We start from the raw sequence: 19717 nt of genomic DNA on the forward strand, positions 1-19717 counted from the left end.
GATGTCTTGTAGGATTTCTGATATAGGAGAGCAATTTTCTTCCTTGTTTGGCCAAGTCTTGGGCATCAATGCTGTCCTGCTTTTCTGGCAGAAAAGGAATGCAGTACACAGTCAATGGTGTGTGAGAGCACCAGGGTGAAGTGCTGCTGGTGTCAAGCAGCTGGATTCCGGTCAGCAGAGACACAGATCTGGCAGCACAGCAGCAGTCACATCCTGTCACTTTTCCAAGGATGTCAGTGAAGGGTGCATATGGGGGAAAGGCCCCTCTGAGAGACAGTCTGCACTGTGCAGACTTCCTGTAGCTTCACTGTTAGTTTTTGGTGTGTCTTAGTCCTTGATTTCTTTCCTCTGCCTGGGGTTTATTTTTTGGATTATTATGTATTGCTCAGTGGATTTTAGAGCTATCAACAAACTGCAGTTTTTTACTGGGCTGTTTTAGTCCTTTATACCTTTCTCCCATAGGGGATAATGGGAGAAAGGCACCAGGTGCTTTCACAGTACCTCCAAGGACCCATGGCAGAATAGTGCACTCCTGGTAGGATAGTTTAGCCTGTGTGCTCCACTGCCGTGTATGAAATCATCCCCTGTAATCCGCCTTTTTCAATGGGCACCTGTCAGGGTGGGTCGTTCTTGGAGACAATTAATGCAACACTGCATTAAACAGTGCTTTCAGGTGTTGCCACACCATTAAGGGAGTGTTAGCTGTAAGTCAGTCCCCCCACAGCAAAGCCGCTAAAATACTTATTCTTTGTGATTTCAGGAAGAGACACCGCTCTTCCTTGCTGCTCGGGAAGGCAGTTTCGAAGCAGCAAAAATCTTGCTGGACCATTTTGCCAATCGAGACATCACGGACCACATGGACCGCCTGCCCCGAGATGTGGCCCAGGACCGGATGCACCACGACATAGTGCAGCTTCTCAACGAGTACAATGTGGCGCACAGCCCCGCTGGCCACCCTGGTGCCATGCTGAACTCTGCCCTCTCCCCGGTCATCTGTGGCCCGAATAGGTCCTTCCTCAATCTGAAGCATGCTTCATTAAGCAAGAAGTCACGAAAACCGAATGCCAAAGGCATCATGCCCACGAACCTCACCAAAGATGCGAAGAGGAGAAGGAAGAAGTCCCTCAGTGAGAGCAAAGGGCAGTTTTCGGAGAGCTCAGTGACCCTGTCACCAGTTGATTCCCTAGAATCGCCCCATGCTTTTGCATCCGAGCCAACATCATCTCCTGTGATGCCGTCACCGGGGGTGTTACACTCGTCGCCCAGCTCACTGCTGACTGCTCCGTCGGTGCAGGCCGCGCACACGATGTCCTTCTCCAACCTCCATGAGATGCAGCCCTTAGGACGTGGATCCAGCACGGTGCTCCCGTCTGTCAGCCAGCTGCTTTCGCAGCACAGAACCACCCCTCCTAACAGTGGGCTTGGCAGGCTCCGGCCAGCCAACGTTTCCACCGAGTGGATGAACCGTATGGAGGTGAACGAGTCCCAGTACAATGAGATGTTTGGCATGGTGCCGCAGGTGATGCATTCACACCCCAGTGTTTCTCAGCAGAGCGGTTTGGTTCAAGCAGATACAAAGCACATGGGAGTGTCCAGGGAGTCTCTCCCCCCTATCATGACTTTCCAGCTGGTTCCCAAGGGCGGCATAAACCAGCAAGCACTGCCACAGCAGGCCCAGTCAAACTGCGCTCAGAACATGGCTGGTCCTCTTAGCTCCATGTACCAGCTACCGGATTTAGCTCAGCTGCCCAGCGCCTCATTCTCCATGGCTGCCATCCCTCAGCAGGACGGGCAAGTGGCTCAGACGGTCCTCCCGGCCTACCACCAGTTCCAGAGCTCGATGGGGAAGTACCCCACGCCTCCCTCACAGCACAGCTGCTACTCCTCGGCCACAGAACGGACTCCTAGCCACAACCGGCACTTACAAGGGGAGCACCCGTACCTGACTCCATCACCCGAATCTCCAGACCAGTGGTCAAGCTCCTCCCCGCACTCAGCCTCTGACTGGTCTGATGTGGCAACCAGTCCCAGTAACAACCAGCGCGGGCCGGCGGCCGCTCACATGACAGAGCAGCAGCGGAACAACATGCAGGTGTATGCCTGAAGGCTGGCCAAGGTGATGCCCGATTAAAGTGGACTCCAGAACTCATGAAGGTCTTCCAGGATGGAAATGAAGAACCATTTTAGTATCCAAGAGTCTTAATGAGCCCAGGCTGTTCTTTCCTTGGAGGGACTGTGGTCGCTGTAGGCTTGTATGCTTTTATGCTAAACAGAGAACTGTAGAAGCTGGTGATGGAGACGACCAGCTGGGTCACTTCTAACCAACTCCCGTGCACCTTGGGTGTGATTGCTGTCTGCACTGGACTCCAGTCTGCTTTTAAATATGTTCCACCATTTCTCTGGGGAGACAGCTCTTCAGCTTAATGCCTCTCATGGTCGTTTCTCCAGAAATTTAGCCAAAACCAGCTTTGTATCCTTATTTTGTTACTCCTCCTGTTACCCACATAACCTCTCTCTGAAGCACCTTCTACTAGTTCTCCTCGAGTTCAAGTTGCCTTGTCTTGACACAGCTCAGAGCTGCACCCACATTCCCAGACCCCTCCTTCCCTCGGCCTCTCTTGCTCAGCAAGCGAGCTGGACTTCCCAAAACACCTGCAGGTCAAGTGACACCTTCTGTCACGCAGCTTCACCCTTTACCTCTTCAAGAGTCTTTGTCTTATACGGACCCACTAACACCCCTTAGTGTTCTCACTGCCTGCCCCCCAGGTATTATGAGATTATATATACATATAGCCTTCTCTTAGGTTTTGGGTTTGTTATTTTTTTCCCCCTCCCGAAAATGCTGGTCTGACCTGGTCTTCCCCCTGTGGTGGCCTGTAGGCACATCTCTCCCATGTTGTATGTCTTCCCTGAGACACGCCTGACCATTTTGACACACTACCCTCCCCGTGCCCCCGTTCTGCCAGGTGTGTCCGTGACCGCCTTCATGGGCTCCCATGCCGGAAGAGGTGCCCTACAACCGATACAGGCCTTTTGGGAAGCTCTTGGGATGAGCATGAGTGTTTCAAAACCTGGTAACACAAGCTCCCAGCATTCTTGCACAGTACTCCCCTCCCCTCCATCCAAGGGTGGCTGTGTGTGTGTCCTGTCCTCCATATACCATATGCTGCCTCTTTATGGTATTATCAAAAGTGTCAAGGACGTTGTTACATGTTTGCAGTGTGCGTCCTTCTCCATCAGGAACGGCGTCCAGCCCTTTGAAAAGTGTCCCTTTTGCTCCAGCCCTGGGACAGGGCTGCCTTGTCTTCCCCTCCCAGCAAGGAGGCTGCAGCACTGACTCCCGAGCAGGCTTCCAGCAGCAGCAGTAGCAGCGTGCCTGAAGCCAGGAGCTGGGCTTAAGCGGCAGACCAAATAGCTCAGAAACGGTTGCCTAATGCAGTTTGATTAACAGGTTTGGGGCTGTCCTCTGCTCTCAACTTCAGCCTGCACCGCAATTTCCCAGCTGAGGTGCCCCACGTGCTCTGTGGGACGGTAGTGCTGTTTGTACTGCAGCTCCCCTGATATTTTTGGAGTTATGGAAGCCAGCTGTCGCTGACCTTAGACAAACAGCTGCTCTTTCTGCTTTGTCTGCAAGAGTAATGCTTCCCTGAAGGGCTCTGAACCAGTCAGCAGCCAAAGTGAACGTTTCTGGGGATGGTTTGCTCCTACCTCTTCGGGGGAACCCTACAGACACGTGTTCCAAAGAGATCGGGGCTGTTGGCTGCTGCCAAAGGACAGAGAAGGCCGCTCCCCTCTGAGCAGCGGCCACTCAGCATCCTACCATGTACAGTATTTTTTCTGATGTTTCTTTCCATTCTGATCAAGCGTAAAAGCTTTTTCTTTCGATGTGACTCAATGGTACATGAAGGCAGAGCCTCAGGAGGAGCTGGTTCCCGGGGCTGTCGTTTCGGGCTGAAGTTTTTAATTCTGAAGTTACTGCTTTTTATGACGCACACAGCGTTCCCCAGCACGCTCGCTGCAGTGTGTCCTGTGAAGTTTAGCTGCAACTGACTGAGATCTCCAGGCAGGAGCCTGCAAGCTCCTGGAGGTCTGTCCAGGTACATGTTTCACTGCAAATAATGAAGTGTTGCTACATTGATGCTAAAGAAACAAAGGGCTTTTCCTCGTTAGCCCCAAATAACCAAGTGCCTTTTTATATATGTGGCTACCTTTTACAAGATGAGTGCTTTCTATGGAATGAAGCCAGTTTCGTGCCTGGCGTGTTAATACGATGGCCCTCTGCCTGCCTTTTTTTTTTTTAACTACTTGTAAAGATAATATCTCCTTAAGGTGGTATTTTATCTCATAAGTTGTAGAGTAACCATTCACACAGCAGCATTTTCCTATATTAATAATGGAAAATATTTGCTTATTTTTACATTTTTTATAAAAGTCTTTTATGAAAATAGTTGCTGCAAAATGTATAAGCAATTTTTATCCCCAGAATAAAGAGTATGTGCCCAGTGTCTGTGTGCTGCTGTTTTCATTTGTTTTCCTGGCTATCACGGCACAGCCACTGGATTATAAACGAATCATCGGTGTTCAATAGCTGTTCAGACCCCTGGCAAGGGAGGACTCGTTAGGACCTCCACAGTCTGTGTCAGGAGAGAGCTTCCTGGGGATCAAGGGTGCTCTGTGCTGTGGCTCAGCAACACTCCTGGAGGTCTGTCCAGGTACGTGTTTCACTGCAAATAATGAAGTGTTGCTACCTCGGGCCTTTTTGAGATGCTTTGAATAAGAGCTCTCGCTTGCCTGGGAGTCTGAGAGCCAGAGAAGGGCTGGGGCTTTTGTGTGGCTTTTAGAAAGGTTGTGAGCAAGCGTGGGTCAGGCGGTGATTAGCGGAGCCGTGGATTCACTTGCCCTTTCAGGTCCTGCTTGCTTCCCTGGGCTGTTCACCACTGTTCTTCCAGGTGGGAGGAGGACCCTAATCCGTGGAGCTGAGGCTGCCTCCCTGGCTTTGGCTTGGCAGCTGATGCATGAAGATGTGCAATTCTGCAGCCTCTGAAATGGAATCACAGCTCCTCCGTGCTGGTTTCGGACTTGAAAAGTTTGACTTGAACAATCGGAGAACAAACTGACAATGGCTGCCTTGCTGTATTTTGAGCAGGGAGGTGCAACTGAAGCCTTGGGCTCCACTAGTGCTCACCTGGCTGGTTTCCAGCTCTCACTGCAGACTTGGATGGAGCCAATAGCTGAATTATGATACCTAGCAGGGATAAAGCTGCTGGGGGCATTTTAAGGGTTTAATATTCAAACAAAGCTCCTTTATCTTCTAGTAGAGCCAGCTTGGTAAATACAAACCTCTGGGAGGTTTTCATCCATGTTCTACCACAGGTTGCACTTCTGTGCCAAAGTTTAGTGAACTCTGCTGTGTCTCTGGCACAGCTGCGTCAAGTTTGCTGGTGCTCAGGCTAAGACTTGAAACTGCCTTTCCTCGGGGTTGGCACATGCCTCTTCCCCTGCCTGGGATGATGAGGGGCTTGTGAAAACTTGTGTTGCATCCAAATAAGCCTAATTGAACCAGCCAGACAGGGAGCTGGGGCATCCCTTATCTAACTGAGGAGTAATGGAGTAGCCTCAGGCTCTTTGGGGAACATTTTCACAGTTTTTCATAAACAAGGGTGGAGTCCTGTCTTTTGGGGGGTTGCTGTGTTTGAAGGGTTTCCCCATTAGTCAGAGTGGCTGACCTCCTCTGTGAGGTTGTTTGTTTCAGGAGAAATGATAGCAGGCGGCAGCTGTGTTTGGGCACAAGATGGCTTATCCCTTTGATCCCGGAGAGTGCCTAGCAAGCTGGCTGAGCCTTCAGAGGTCTCGGGAATCAGCAGCAGCTGTATCCCGGCTGTGTGGGCAGAGGAGGGTCTGCTCCTCCTCCTTCCCCAGGGCAAAAGCCAGACCTGCCTCTGCACGCTGGTGTGGAGCTGCTCCCTGTGCGTGTAGCAGCACTCACTGGCTGCGTGTTTTGGTAAATGCTGCCACAAAGGAGCTGTGGGAGATCCCTGGGGGACGTGGCTTGAGCCTGACAGCCAGAAGTAACAGCTTCAGCCAGCTACAAGCCCTCCATGTTGGGGGAAGCAGGACTAAGCTCTGGGGCTGGATCCTCCGTGGGTAGCTGCCTCCTGGGTAGCTCCCAATGGTCTCCTCCAAGCGTTTTGGAGAGGGCTGGGGGAAGGAGAGCCTGGCACTGGCTGTAGCTGGCAGCGGCAGGGTGCTGGGTAGGAGCTGGCAGCTTTGCGGGAGGCTACGGGACAGGCGGCGGGAAGAGCTTTCAAAGCTGCTTTGGTGTGTTAGGAGTGAGCGAAGCGATGCTCCAGAGCAGCGTGGTGGAAGCAGTAGGGTAGATGAGCTTCAGCCGCCTCCCGCCAGCGCAAGAGGACACCCCGGGGTGAGGAGTGAGGACCATGACGGAGGGCTCCGGCTGCTGGGCCCAGGGGCAGCCCACCTCTGCAGCTCCGTGCCAGCAGCAGCCTCCACAGGGCCAGGTCTGCAGGTGTACCCCACATGGGGCAGGGGCAGCGGGGGGCTGCTGCTGCAGGGCCTGCCCCTTCCTCCTGGAGGGACTCAGACTTGACGAAGCCCTGCGTCACTGCTGGGCGCGGGGGCCGGGCACCCCCACCGCTACCTGATGGTGCCCGCCAGCCCCCGGCTGCAGGCTGTTCCCACATCCCCGCATCGTGCATCCTGCCGACAAACATCCCCAGGCAGTTCAAACAAGGGCGGTGTGTGGGTGACGCATCACGGAACCGGGCAGGGTGTGGGACCCGGCTGGGTGCCATCCCTCGGCCGGGGATGCGGGCAACGCCGATGGGTGGTACCCACAGCCTGGCCACTCGCCACAGGGATGCTCTGGCCAGGATCAGGGCAGCCTGCCCTGGGGCTCACCCCTGCCAGCCCCCAGTCCAGCCAGGGCTGGGCCAGTGGGCATCCCTGCCTGGTGCCAGGCTGCTCTCTGCCACAAGGTTATCTCTGTGTTTGCATTAGTAATTAACGCTAATTGCAGGGGGTTTATTGACCAACTAGGAGAGGTTCTTCCTGTCTTTTCTGGAGAAATGTTGAATGCAAACAGAGCGGAGATCTGGGCAGCTTTCCAGCAAAGTGGGGGGGATGGAGGGGAATCAGCAGTAAGATTTTTATGGTGGGAATCACCTGAGCTGGGCAAACACTGATGCTGGTGAGCACCGGGCTATAAAGGGCAGCTCCTCTCCTCTCCTGGTCACCCACCAGAAGCTGTTATTCTTCCCAATCTCCGGACAGCAGGTGAGGAAGGAGACCCTCGTGGGGCGGCTGGGGCCTTGGGATGCTCCGAGGTGGCTTGTGGGTGAACAGGAGCCTGTCCCAGCCCTGGCAGCTCCCAAGGGAGCTGAGCGCTGCCCTTGCTGGATGGGGCAGGCTGCAACGATGCACTTTTCAGCCCTGTGTTGACTTTTGTCGCTGCTTCTTTGAGGGGAAGACGAGCTGAGTCTGCAAATCAGCCCCGGTGCCCAGGGATTAGCCCAGATAAAGGGGAACTGCGCTGATGTGGCCGATTTGCCTCCCCTGCCTGGGTCTGGCAGCGCTACAAACTCGGGGAGCGAAAACGATGCTGTGCACGTAGTCCCCGCAGCCCTACCGGCCCCGGCTCTGCCTGTGCCATTGCTGCTGCTCCCCAATGCCAGGGCAGGGCTGGGGTCCCCCCACCTGTGCCCATGGCAGTGCTCTCCCCATATCCCCACAGAGCAGCTTGGCTCACCCAGATGCCTCCCACCGAGGCTGGGACTGGTGGGGCCGGGAGACCCCAGCACTAGCGTGGGCTGGGGACCCCAAGCCGTGCCTGGAGGATGGGATGCGGGCACGAAGCCGTGACCTGTGCCAGGGAGGGGAGAGGGAGGCACGGCCCCCGGGGCTGCCATCTTCTCTAGACAGCTGAAAGGGGCCAGATCCAGTCCACAGCAGGGCGGGTTTGCAGCCTCTGGGCACAAGCAGCACCCCCTGTCCCTGAGGGACCTGGTGTGAGCCCCCGAGCTCTTACAGGGGACACTTCCAGGAGCGAGGAGGATGGTGGCAGCGGCCAGACTCGTCCTCCTGCTGCTGGGCTGCGTGGGGCTCCTGCAGCCGGCCGGTGAGTCCCACGACTTGGGGGGGCAGCGGCATTCGCAGCGGGGTTAGGAGGGAGCCGTGCTCCTCTCTGGCCATTGACACCGGCTGTCCCCCATCTCTCCCCACGCTCTCCCTTCGCAGGCTCCCGGTACATAAGCTACTGCCCCAAGGGCTGGTCCTACTACAAGCTCAGCTGCTTCGGGTACTTCCGTCAGCCCCAGAGCTGGAACGAGGCCGAGGTAAGCCCACCGGGGTACGCAGGCGGTCAGGCACCCCCAATCTCTCCCAGGGGTGCCCCGGCACTGACGGCTCTCCCCGCAGAGGCAGTGCCAGAGCAAACACCCTGGTGCCCACCTGGCCTGGGTGGAGGAGCCCCGGGAGGTGGCCACCCTGCAGAGAATCATCTCCTACTACCAGCGCGTGAAGCCCGTCTGGCTCGGCCTCCACTACAGGCAGGAGGTGAGGCGGAGGGTGGCAGGGGGTGGTGAGGGGCAGCGGGGCCATGTTTTTGACCCCCCCTCTCCCTCCACAGAGCCAGGCCTGGCAGTGGACAAGTGGGGACAAGTACAACATCACCAGCGGGCTGGATGGGAACAGTGCCCACGGGGGGACCTGCGGCATGCTGACCCACCTCAGCGGTGAGTGCCCAGACCCTGAGTCCACCTCCAGCGCTCAGTCTTCGCCAGTATCCCCCCCTCCTCCTCCTCCTCCAGGTCCTATCCCTGCGGGGGGCTGCGGCAAGCAGAGCTGGTGCCCCTGTCCTCACCGTGGCCCCTGCCAACCCCTGGCCCATCTCTCCGGCAGGCTTCACCCTGTGGTCCAGCGCCAACTGCACCCAGCAGCATCACTACATCTGCAAGTTCACCGCCTTGCTCTGAGCGCAGCCCCTGGGTGACCCCGCACGGGCGATGTTCCTCCCTCGCCACCTCCGCTTCTCTCCCTCCAACTCCTAAAAATACATCTATAAAAAAAGAAGCATGCAAGTGTTGTGTGAGCTTGGTGCTGGTGCAAAGCCCTGAGCCAGTCTAGGTGAGGGAGAGACAGGTGCTGCCGTGGCCCCCCGAGCTTTGCAGCTTCTGGGGGCTTCAGTGCTGCCAGTGCTGGTGGAGCTCTTTGGGGGTGAGTCCCCAGGAGCCGTGGGGCTGGTGGCTCTCCCAGCCGGCCGCTCATGTTTGCTCATCCCCAGCCCTCTGGTGCCAAATGGGACAGGTGTCCCTGGGGTGCAGGTGGGGTGGACAGGAGTGTCCCTACGGTGCAGGCGTGGAGGAGACCTGGGGCGCAGGTGTGGGTGGGGATGGGAGCTGTCGTGCATGTGCAGGCGTGAGGATGAGTGCCCCCCCCCCAGTGCAGATGGCTCCACAGGGGTCCCGGGGGGGCGATGCTGCCCCATGGCCATGTTGACAGCAGCACCGGGACCAAAGGTCCCTTCTTGTGTCACCACAGTATTGCCACAGGCATCACGTGGTTGTTTGCTTGGCTGTTTTGAAGATGGCTCTGCCCCCACCCAGCTCATGGGTTTTTTCCTTCTTGGAGCCACAGCATGTGACAGAGGTGGACCGCATCCCGGACGGCACAGATGGTGCCGGCACCAAAGCCCCAGCCACCCTCTGCTCCCTCCCTGGGACCACAGGGCCAGTCAGAGAGGCCACACAGCACCTCTCACGCCGTGCAGTGACCGCAGCCGTGCTGGTGAGCCACGGGCACCGGAGCTGCCGCCGCCACACGGCACGGGGAGCCGGGGCTGCGGGAGAGCCCGTTCCGTTGCTCAGCCCCAGCTCCAGCCGAGCGCGTCCCCAGGCTTTGGGGCACAAGGCAGAGACGTCTTGCAAGTTCCCCCTCCAAAGCCAGCGCTTACTCTGCTGTCCCTGTCGCGTTGGCTGGCGCTAAGTGACCTTTGAGCGCCGGGGTCCGGCACGCTGATAAGGGCCAGGAGGGCTGTGCCATGCCGCCCGCGCAGTTTATAAAAGCACCACGCGAGGTCCGTCCTGCCGTCTGTCCCTCTGTTCGTGCAGCGGCTGGGGCGAAGATGCTGCGCTTGGTCGGCCGCGCCACACGCTGCTGGGGGGCAAGGCGGGCACCAGCAGGGCCAGAGCGGGCACCCAGGGGGGCCCAGCACCCCATGGCCGTGCAGAGGGCATGGTGAGCATCCATGTGGGTTGGGTGGGGTGGAGGCATAACCAGGGGGGGTTGGGGAGCTGGCAGTGCTCTTAAACCTTGCTGGGGAAGGGGATGCTCTCCCTCCTCCCCGCAGCGCTGCTGGGCACAGGGAACCAGCAGGGATTTGGGATGTTCACGGCCTGGGGTGCTCGCTGGTGGCATCTCCCCAGGGCCACCGCCTGTCCCCGAAGCTTGGGGCCACCGCAGGACTGTCGCCGCTCCCTCTGCCCCGCAGCCTCTCCAGCGCCGCCGGGACGGGCACCTGGCCCAAGGATGTGGGCATCCTGGCGCTGGAAGTGTACTTCCCCGCCCAGTACGTGGAGCAGGAGGAGCTGGAGCGGTACGACGGTGTAGAGGCCGGCAAGTACACACGGGGCTTGGGCCAGCAGCAGATGGGCTTCTGCGCCGCCCACGAGGACATCAACTCCCTGTGCCTGACGGTGGTGCAGCGGCTGGTGGAGCGCGGGCGGCTCTCCTGGGATGCCATTGGCCGCCTGGAGGTGGGCACCGAGACCGTCATCGACAAGTCTAAGGCCGTCAAGACCGTCCTCATGCAGCTTTTCCACGACTCGGGCAACACTGATGTGGAGGGCATCGACACCACCAACGCCTGCTACGGGGGCACGGCCTCGCTCTTCAACGCGGCAGCCTGGGTGGAATCCAGTGCCTGGGATGGTGGGTGCAGACAGGGATTGTGCTGTGAGGATGGGGCAGCTGGATGTTGGGTGGGTTCCATGGGATGGGAGAAGGAGGCAAGAGGTGGCCTGAAACCCAAAGATGTTCTGGCAAGCCTCAAAGGGAGCTGCTGCCCCTCCAAACTCTCCATGACCCCTGTTTCTTGCCCACTTTGGCCATGGCACGTGGCAGCATGGAGATGGGAGTACATGAGGGCCATGGGATGGAGGCTCCCACCTGCTGACAGCCCCGCTGGCCCCCCTGTTCTCCCCCAGGTCGCTACGCTGTGGTGGTATGTGGGGACATCGCTGTCTATGCCACGGGGAACGCGCGGCCCACGGGAGGTGCCGGTGCCATCGCCATGCTGGTGGGACCCAATGCCCCACTGGTGCTGGAGAGAGGTCAGTGTCATGAGACCCTGGGGATGGCGAGCTGATGGGTGCTGTCTCTGGGTACCATACATCCATGTCCCAGCCCCAGAGCTGCTCAGCTCCAGCAGTACCGGCTCTGCCAGCCCTGGTGGCTGCCCGGTGCTGGGGACCCCAGGATCCCGGTTGGCCACATCCCTCTGGGCACCACAGAGCAACCCAGGGAGGCTGGTGGATGGGTGCTTGCCATCTGGCTGGGACCCCCCAACGCTCCCCAACAGCTGGCTTTCCCTGTTTCCCCAGGCCTGCGGGGAACTCACATGGAGCACGCCTATGACTTCTACAAGCCAGACCTGGCCTCCGAGTACCCGGTGGTGGACGGGCAGCTCTCTATCCAGTGCTACCTGCGGGCGCTGGACCGCTGCTACGCCGTGTACCGCCAGAAGGCGGAGAGCCAGTGGCAGCAGGGTAAGCGGTGGCACCCCTGGGGTGCCCGTGCCATCCCACTGGATGCTGATGGCCCCACGTTGCCTTCCAGCTGGCATCCAGCGGCCCTTCACCCTCGATGACTTCAAGTTCATCATCTTCCACACGCCCTTCTGCAAGCTGGTGCAGAAGTCTGTGGGGCGGCTGCTGCTGAATGATTTCTTGGCCACCCCCAACCCTGACACTGCCACCGGCCTCTACAAGGGGCTGCAGCCCTTTCGGTGGGTCCCCACACCGTGTCCCCCATCCCCTAGCCCAGCCGGGGACGTGCCCATGTGGGGTTCGAGCCGGCCTCTCTCTGGGCAGCGGTGTGAAGCTGGAGGACACCTACACCAGCAAGGAGGTGGAGAAGGCATTCCAGGCGGCCAGCCAGGAGATCTTCAACCAGAAGACCAAGCCCTCCCTGCTCCTCTCCTCCCGCAATGGCAACATGTACACACCTTCCATGTATGGCTGCCTGGCCTCCCTCCTGGCGCAGTGAGTCCCCAAAAAAGCTGGCTCAGGTGGGGAGGAGGTCATTTCAGGGAGGGCAGCCCCTGGCCTGGCTAGCTGTGGGGGCAGGTGCCAGCACTCATCCCTTGCCCCCAGCAGAGACCTGACACTTTCATCGCACATAACCCCTGGTGTCGATGCATCCTGCTCCACGCCATCTCCCTGCCAGCCTTTTCATACCAGCTCACTGGAGCTGGGCTGGCACATAAAGCCCTTCTCTTGGCACCGGGAGGATGAAAACCCCGTTGTCATGCTCGGCAGAATGGCTGACCCCGCAGCAAAAGAGCCGTGGGAACAGCCAGGCACTGGGGGCGACAAAAGCCTCATCCTGGGGCTCCCCAGCACCACCACGCTCCAGGGCCATGCAGCCCCGAGTCCCAGGACCCCCCTGCCTGCAAAGAGGGCAGGAGGCAGCCCCCTGCACTGGCCCCACAGTCTCCCACCCCCCTCCAGCCCCAAATCTCCTCTAATCCCCCTAACCCCTTGCTGCAGATCCTCAGCACAGGACCTGGCTGGTTCCCGGATCGGCGCCTTCTCCTACGGCTCAGGGCTGGCCGCCAGCATGTTCTCCCTCCGTGTCTCGCAGGATGCGGCCCCAGGTGAGCCCCACGGGTGAGGGGGGCCGGGAAGGGAGAGCAGTGTGGGGCCAGGGCCGCCGGCAGTGCTGTCTCACCCGGCGGGTGCCCATCTCCAGGCTCGCCCCTGGACAAGCTGGTCTCCAGCCTGGCTGACCTGCCAGCTCGCCTGGATGCCCGCAAGCGCGTGGCCCCGCAGGACTTTGCCAAGATCATGAAGCAGCGGGAGGAAACCCATCACTTGGGTGAGTTGGGGCAAGGGCATGCGACACACTCCCCCCCCCCCCCCCCCGCCAGGACCCCACAGACCCCCTGAGCATCACCGCCCTCTCCCTGCAGCCGACCACGCTCCCCACGGCTCTCCGGCGGATCTCTTCCCCGGCACCTGGTATCTGACGCGGGTGGATGCCAAGTACCGCCGGGAATATGCCAGGAAGCCCGTCTAGGGGGGAGCGGAGCAGTAAGCCCTGGAGAAGGGGATGCTCTCCTCCCCACCAGCATCCCTGCTCACCCCCAAATCCGGGGCTGGCCTCTGCCACAAACCTCACCTTGGATGGCCGGAAAGTGGCCAGCGGCACCTCGGGCCCTGGAACTGGTGGAGACAGTGGCTGGCGTTTTCTGCAAACGCCTGGGCAGTGTGGGGGAATAAAGGCACGGATGAGAGGGGGCAGCAGGCTGGCTCTGGCTCCTGGTCACTAGTGGTCCCCTCAAACACTGCGGGGCTAGATCGCGGCCCCTTACAGGATTTATCCCATGGGTACCCAACGTGGCCATCTGCCCTGTTGTAGACATGCCTCAGTACCCCCCTTTCCCCATGCCCTGACGTTTTGGGGGAGCCAAGTAATGCCCAGTCTCCAGTTTGGGGGTGGTAAGGTGCCATTTTCCCCATGACATTGGTAGATTAAAACATCCCCATGGGAACATCCAGGGGGCAGGAGGGGGCAGGCGACGCAGGGGCTCACGGGAGGGCTCAGCCCCCCTTGGATCGCTGCCTGCTCTCTGGGCTATGTCCCAGCACAGGATGGTGGCCGGATGGGACCTCGGTGGGGCCACAGCAACCAGGGAGACCTTTGCACCCTTGAGCAAACAAGTGACTGGGCCGGGGTGGGTGGGCAGGAGGGACAGAGCCTGCAGGAGCTTTGGGGTTGAGGACAAAGGACTGCAGAGACAAGGCATCACACACTCTTCTCCTGGACCCTTTATTGAGCATAGGGCCACCCCAAGCCCAGCATGGGGGCCAGGGGCAGCCAGGTGCAATGCTCCCCTGGCTGTGGGGGGGGTCCAGGTGCTGCGGCCATGGGGAGAGTCCTTGCTGGCAGTCAGGGTTCACAGCTGGAGCTGGAAGACCTCCGTGACATGTGGCTTCAGCTCGCTGAGGTCAGACAGGGGGGCCGAGAGCCCCACAACGCTCCACTGCTCCCCTGCCACGGTGCTGGAGCTGTGGTAGGACTGGAGCTGGACCCCCACCTTCCCCAGCAGCCCTGGAGAAGAGGAAAGGTGTTAGGGGCCACAGGCTGCCCCAGCACCCAGCGGGTAGCAGGGCTCTGCCCACTCCAACACCCCTCATAAGGTCCACAGTGCCATTTCTTTCCTCCACCCCATGTCCTTTGCTCCAAGCCCCCAACCCTCTGCTCAAGTCCCCCCATCCTTGTCTCTCCGTGCAACATCTGCCCCCTCCCTGCTGCAGCAGGGGTTCAGCTCTGGGGCGGATGCGGGGTTCCCCCAGGCTGCCCCCCCCCTCGGGGGTGAGGTGGGGAGCTCACCGGTGAGCGCAGGCAACATGCTGGACTCGGAGGCTTTAGCTCTGTAGATGAGGATGGGGCCGGCCAGTGGGGCTGGCTGCTTGAAGGTGGCCCCATTGATCTCCCGCAGCACCGGGGTGCTGCCCTGCACCGTCCCCGCCGCCCGGTGCGGGGTGCCCTGCAGGGACACCTGCAGCAAACCAGTGCTGCCATCGGGCTCAGGGGCCACATCGCCGTGGGTGGTCATGACCTGCCAGAGAGACGTGGCCGCTCAGTGCCCAGGTGCGTGACAGGGCACGGGGAAGGAAGGGATGTTCTTGGAGGCCACCCCAGGGAATGGCCCCCAGCCCGAGAGCTGCATTAGCAGCCCCACAGGGCAACCCCGGGAAGGATGGGGCCTCGGTGCACCAGGCTGATGTGTGGAGCCCCAGGTGTCCACGCACCTTCAGCCCAGCCTCCTGGGCCAGCAGCAGGGCATTCACCAGGGTGATGTCCTTCTGCGCCCCTCCGGCCAGCATGCCCGCGGCCACGGCAGGTGTCAGATAGCTCTCGGCCTCCTGCAGGGGTGTCCCTGGGGTGGAGGGAGGAGGCAGGGGGTGGATGGGCCAGCAGCAGAGAGGTCAGCCCCACACTGGAGCAGCCAGCCTGGGGCTGGTCCTTCCAGCCACCCATCCATATACCCACCCCTACTCCCATCCTCCCACCCATCCATGCACCCACCCATACACCCATGCCCCCGTCCTCCCACCATCCTCCCATCCCTCCATCAACCACTCTCCTGTCCATCCCTTCTTCTGGCTGCCCTCCTATCCCTCCTCCCATCCACCCAGCCCAGTGGGACCCCACACACCCCACTGCACTGCCCACCCATTGGGGTCCCTGCACCCAGACACAGGGCGCAGCCTGCCCGGCTCACCTAGGGTGCAGACCTGCACGCTGCCCTGCGCTTTCTTGCCCACCGTGCGCAGCACCGTGCCCAGAGCCCTGGCCAGGGTGATCCAGGGCTTGGTCTGGGGCGCGAAAGCCTTGCTGAGAGCCTGCCCGTTGACCTGCAAGGAAGAGCAGGATGTGTGATGGGAACCCACCAGCGAGCGCACAGGGTCGTTCCCAACACATCCATGCTTTACAGACAGGGGAACTGAGGCACAGAGGTCAGGTGCCTGGCAGGGGGACTCACTGTGCCAGCCAGCCCCTTCCCCGTGGCCATGTTCACGATCTGCATGGCGATCTCCTTGCCACAGCGGCTCTGCGCCTCCTGCGTGCTGGCACCCAGGTGTGGGCAGCAGATGACATTGGGGTGGTTCACCAGGTCGCGGTCCTTCGGGGGCTCCTGCCAACACAGCCCCGTCCCACCATCAGCCCCCAGCACCCACCTGGGAGCCCAAGGGGAGCATTTACCCCCTCCTCCCTTGCAAGGAGGGGAGCTGGGGCAGGGCTGTGCCCGATCCCGGTCCCGCAGGGTTTGTCGGGCTGCCCTGGCCTGGCTTGGGCAGAGTTAAGGTGATGCTGAGCCAAAGCTGAGCTTGGGGGGTCCCCGCGGCCCCGCTCACCTGCGTGAAGACGTCGAGAGCGGCCCCGCCGCACTGCCCCGACCTCAGCGCCCGCAGCAGCGCACCCTCATCCACGATGCCGCCACGGGCGCAGTTCACCACCTGCACGCCGCGGCGGCATTTGGCGAAGGTGCTGTCGTTCAGGAGCCCTGTGGAGGGAGGGCTGTGAGTGGTGAGGGGCTGCCTTGGCTCCCCCCAAATCCCCCCACACCCCCCCTGTACCTGTGGTGGAGGGCAGCAGCGGTGTGTGCACCGTGATGAAGTCACACCGGGGCCAGATCTGCTCCAGCGGCAGCTGCTCCACGCCGAAGGTGGCCGAGGCTTCGGGGGTGATGATGGGGTCGTAGCCTATGGTCTGAGGCAAAGTGGGCGCTCGGTCCTGCAGCCTGGCACGATGCTCGCGGCCGGGCTGGGGGGGCCGTGCTCCCCATTGCTCCTCCCTGCCCCGGCTCCTTACCTTCATGCCAAAAGCCTGCATACGGGTAGCCACCTCCCTGCCGATGCGCCCCAGTCCCAGCACTCCCAGCGTCTTCCCGTTCAGCTCCATGCCCATGTACTAGGGTGAAAAGCGGAGATGAGCGAGCAGAGCCCACACGGGCACCCACCACACCATCCTGCCTGGGGTGCTGTGCCCATCTCCTACCTTCTTACGGTCCCACTTGCCCTCCTTCATGGAGGCAGCTGCCTGCGGGATCTGCCTGAAAAGGGAGGCTGCGGTCAGTGCAGGAGCAGGGGGACGTGGGGTGCATGTCCATCCCCCCATCCTGTCCCGCGCTCACCTGGCCAAGCACAGGATCATCCCGCAGGTGAGCTCGGCGGCGCTGAGGCTGTTCCCAGTGGGTGTGCTGGGGATGGAAAGCAGTGTCACTGGCGTGTCACCCCCAGGCTGACAGGGGTCTGCACCCCGTGAGGATGGAGACCCGCGGGGTGGTGCCATGGGGTGCCACGGGTGGGGAGGGCACCCTGTGGAACCCTCCCCTGTCTCCCCAGGAGCGCAGGCAGGGATGTCCCCATGCTCTTACTTCATGACCAAGACACCCTTCCTGGTGGCTGCCTCCACGTCCACGTTGTCCACGCCGGTGCCCGCTCTGCCCACCACCTGCAGCCTCTCTGCCGCCGCCAGCACGTCGGCCGTGACTTTGGTGGCCGAGCGGACGATGAGCCCGTCGCAGTCCTGGGGGGGGGACAGACGCGGCGGGTGGGACCGGGACCGGGGACGGGGTTGGCGGTCCCAGGGTGGTCGCGGGTGGGGGACAGCCGCTGCCGGGGGCTGGGATCCGCCGTGCGAAACCCGTCGGGCTCTTGCATCAGACGGGAGGCGGGAACCGGCCCCGCTGGCCGAGGCGGAGGGGGTCCGCTGCCAGCCGGGACAGCCGTCCCCCCACGCACCCACCCACCCACCCACCCGTGGGTGCAGCCCGGCCGCGCCGCGCTCACCCGGATCTCCCGCAGCAACTCCTCCTTGCTCAGGCCGGGTTTCTCCTGCACCCGGAGACCGCCGGCCTGCAGGATCTCCCGGCAGCAGGGGTCCAGGCTGTCGCTGATCAGCACCTTCTGCAGCTTCCCCAGCGCCATGGCGGGGGACGGCACCGGGACGGGACCGGGCCGGGACGGGCCGGGGGTGCCGGCTCTCTCCGCACGCCGCCGGGAGGCTGCTGCCGCCCCTCCGCCGCGCTAAAAGGGCTGCGAGCGGGGCACGTTTTTCGGGCTCATTGGGTCCCGCCTCCATAATCCCACCTCTTTCCCTTCCCCTCCCCGCCCCAGCCCGCCCGGGTCCCGTGTCCGTCCCCCCCGACCCCGGGAGGGAGGAGGCGGAGGGGAGGGGGGCCGGCGTTGTGCCGGGCCCCCCAGCAGCCCCAGAGCGAAGGGAGGGGGTGCCCCGGCAGGACCCCGCTGCCCCCGGGTCGGGGAGCCACGAAGCCAGGGGGAGCGGGGGGCAGCGTGTCCCCACCCCGCGCACCCCGGCCGTGCCTCAGTTTCCCTGCGCCGCACATCACAGCACGGCGAGGCTGGAGGGGAACGGTGGTGGCAGCCACGGTGCTGCGGGTGGCTCCCCCCAAAGGTGGGGGTGCCGCTGGTAAGGGAGCAGCCCGGCCCCCAGCCCATGGCGAGCCCGGCCATGCCCCCCCCAGCTTGCCCAGGAGTAGGGGTTCCCCAGGTCCCACAGCCCAGAGGTTAGGCAGTGCCATGGCCTCTGCCCGTCTCCAACATTGCACCCACTGTTGAGCAATGCCCCCGATAAGGTGCTGGGGACACGGGTCCAGCCCTGGCCACCGGCTCCCAATGATGTGGGGTGCACGGGAGCCGCCCAACAAACGCCCTCAGTGGGGCAAGACCCACGTGGCTGTGTCCAGTGACCTCGCAAGGAAAAGTGCTGGCCCTCGAGAAGGGACGGTGTGGGGACCCCACAGGGCTGGGCACAGCCCAGCATGGTGGATGGCAAGGGATGGAGGGCGTCCCCTTGCTCGTGGGGACAAAACCTCACAGCGCAGCTGGACCAGACAGGCCTCAGGTCCTGCCCATCAGGGAGCCAGGATCTGGCCCTTCCTTGCCCACCACTTTCTATGTGCTGGGGATGGGCAGCAGGGACACGGCATTCCCAAACAGGGTCCTGACGGGACTGAGCCCTTCCCCGGGCTGTGCATTCCCCAAGCAGCAGGGCTGGACCAAACTGCCCTGTGTGAAACCTGGGGTGGCCCCAGAGGCTGTTAAACCCAGCAGAGCCCAAGTAACAGATCTGCCCCAGCAGCTGGGAGGTGGCCGGGATGGATACCCTCACCATAGGCAGCCCGCCTAACCAAAGTGGGAGAGCCCAACACTACGTACACCCTGGCACTTGCCCACCCCCCGGTGCGACGTACACCCTGGCACTACCTATACCCTGCGTACACTGCAGCCGCAGCCAGGGAACAACCGTGACGCCAGAGCGAGGAAAGTCCAGGGCAACCAACACAGGGTGAGAGACACGGTCAAGGGCAGCGGCTGGTGAAATCTGCAGTGGGGTCCCGAAACTGCCCCTCCGTGGGGCTGTGTGACCCAGGGACCGGGACAGACTTCCCTCTCCACAGCCTCACGTATGGCATGGGCTGGGGGCACCCACCCTGCAGGACTTGCCGTGGCTGGGACACGGCCCCACAGCCCCTGGCACAGCCCTGCCACTGGCCCTGGCCTCCATTAACCATTAAGACCTTGCTCAAGGTGCCCGCCGACCCAGCATCCCAGCACCCTGCTCCCTGTGCCGGTACCACTTGGGTTTGCCCAGCGCCTCCGTACGGCTCCGTGGCCCCTCTCCCACACCTGTGGCCCACTTGTGCGGAGGCCACACGTGGCCGAGCCACGGCGTGGTATTTGCTGGCTTTTCCCGGCCTGCTGGTGCCCTCTCCTGGGGAGCAGCACTGGAGGCACAGCCCCACAGCACCCCAGCACCCCTGCACCCCGTCCCTCACCGCGGGGCTGCTGGGATGTGAGGGGTGCTGGTGGGGTGGAGGTGCCGGCAGGCATGTCCCCCCACTCTTGGCCCTCCAAGGGAGGCAGCTGGGGAGACTTGAACCTGGTCCCTG

At 61.5% G+C, this 19717-nt stretch overlaps 4 protein-coding genes across 4 annotated transcripts in view; 3 read left to right on the forward strand and 1 right to left on the reverse strand.

Annotated features, from left to right (window-relative positions):
* Positions 1 to 3954, forward strand: part of NOTCH2 (notch 2) — a 77812-nt gene extending 73858 nt beyond the window's left edge. Inside the window, exon 32 of the mRNA XM_010581105.1 lies at positions 761 to 3954. Within this exon, the coding sequence (XP_010579407.1) occupies positions 761 to 2104 (1344 nt within the window). The 3' untranslated portion in view covers positions 2105 to 3954. The remainder of the gene's footprint in view (positions 1 to 760) is intronic.
* Positions 3955 to 8070: 4116 nt separating this feature from the next.
* REG4 (regenerating islet-derived family, member 4) lies at positions 8071 to 8990 on the forward strand. Its single transcript, XM_010582087.1, has 5 exons — positions 8071 to 8134; positions 8254 to 8351; positions 8434 to 8571; positions 8645 to 8750; positions 8917 to 8990. The coding sequence occupies exons 1-5, from the start codon at positions 8071 to 8073 to the stop codon at positions 8988 to 8990; spliced, it is 480 nt and encodes a 159-aa protein (XP_010580389.1).
* A 1148-nt stretch (positions 8991 to 10138) lies between these two features.
* On the forward strand, positions 10139 to 13311 carry HMGCS2 (3-hydroxy-3-methylglutaryl-CoA synthase 2 (mitochondrial)). The gene is made up of 9 exons (XM_010581116.1): positions 10139 to 10251; positions 10505 to 10944; positions 11220 to 11345; positions 11616 to 11780; positions 11851 to 12019; positions 12105 to 12275; positions 12783 to 12889; positions 12985 to 13110; positions 13205 to 13311. The coding sequence occupies exons 1-9, from the start codon at positions 10139 to 10141 to the stop codon at positions 13309 to 13311; spliced, it is 1524 nt and encodes a 507-aa protein (XP_010579418.1).
* Positions 13312 to 14191: 880 nt separating this feature from the next.
* On the reverse strand, positions 14192 to 17732 carry PHGDH (phosphoglycerate dehydrogenase). The gene is made up of 12 exons (XM_010582101.1): positions 17595 to 17732; positions 17180 to 17331; positions 16937 to 17002; positions 16801 to 16855; positions 16615 to 16713; positions 16380 to 16512; positions 16158 to 16306; positions 15785 to 15937; positions 15524 to 15656; positions 15051 to 15178; positions 14629 to 14857; positions 14192 to 14346 (listed from the first exon to the last, which is right to left on the reverse strand). Exons 1-12 carry the CDS (start codon positions 17730 to 17732, stop codon positions 14192 to 14194), a joined length of 1590 nt encoding a protein of 529 aa, XP_010580403.1.
* Between the last annotated feature and the right edge of the window lie 1985 nt (positions 17733 to 19717).

The sequence above is a fragment of the Haliaeetus leucocephalus genome, unplaced genomic scaffold (genome assembly GCF_000737465.1).
Source record: "Haliaeetus leucocephalus isolate CR32 unplaced genomic scaffold, Haliaeetus_leucocephalus-4.0 Scaffold76, whole genome shotgun sequence".
NCBI classification, from domain to species: Eukaryota; Metazoa; Chordata; class Aves; order Accipitriformes; family Accipitridae; genus Haliaeetus; species Haliaeetus leucocephalus.

What these genes read in the sequence shown, in the direction of transcription:
- REG4 (XM_010582087.1), top strand. Translation starts at nt 8,071, where the DNA reads ATGGTGGCAGCGGCCAGACTCGTCCTCCTGCTGCTGGGCTGCGTGGGG. An exon ending in GGGGCTCCTGCAGCCGGCCG is followed by an intron (nt 8,135 to 8,253) that starts GTGAGTCCCACG and finishes CTCCCTTCGCAG; the next exon opens with GCTCCCGGTACATAAGCTAC. An exon ending in GCCTCCACTACAGGCAGGAG is followed by an intron (nt 8,572 to 8,644) that starts GTGAGGCGGAGG and finishes CTCCCTCCACAG; the next exon opens with AGCCAGGCCTGGCAGTGGAC.
- HMGCS2 (XM_010581116.1), top strand. Translation starts at nt 10,139, where the DNA reads ATGCTGCGCTTGGTCGGCCGCGCCACACGCTGCTGGGGGGCAAGGCGG. An exon ending in CCCACTGGTGCTGGAGAGAG is followed by an intron (nt 11,346 to 11,615) that starts GTCAGTGTCATG and finishes CTGTTTCCCCAG; the next exon opens with GCCTGCGGGGAACTCACATG. An exon ending in GGAGGAAACCCATCACTTGG is followed by an intron (nt 13,111 to 13,204) that starts GTGAGTTGGGGC and finishes CTCTCCCTGCAG; the next exon opens with CCGACCACGCTCCCCACGGC.
- PHGDH (XM_010582101.1), bottom strand. Translation starts at nt 17,732, where the DNA reads ATGGCGCTGGGGAAGCTGCAGAAGGTGCTGATCAGCGACAGCCTGGAC. An exon ending in GGAAGGGGCTGGCTGGCACA is followed by an intron (nt 15,657 to 15,784) that starts GTGAGTCCCCCT and finishes TCTTCCTTGCAG; the next exon opens with GTCAACGGGCAGGCTCTCAG. An exon ending in CGTGCAGGTCTGCACCCTAG is followed by an intron (nt 15,179 to 15,523) that starts GTGAGCCGGGCA and finishes CCTCCACCCCAG; the next exon opens with GGACACCCCTGCAGGAGGCC.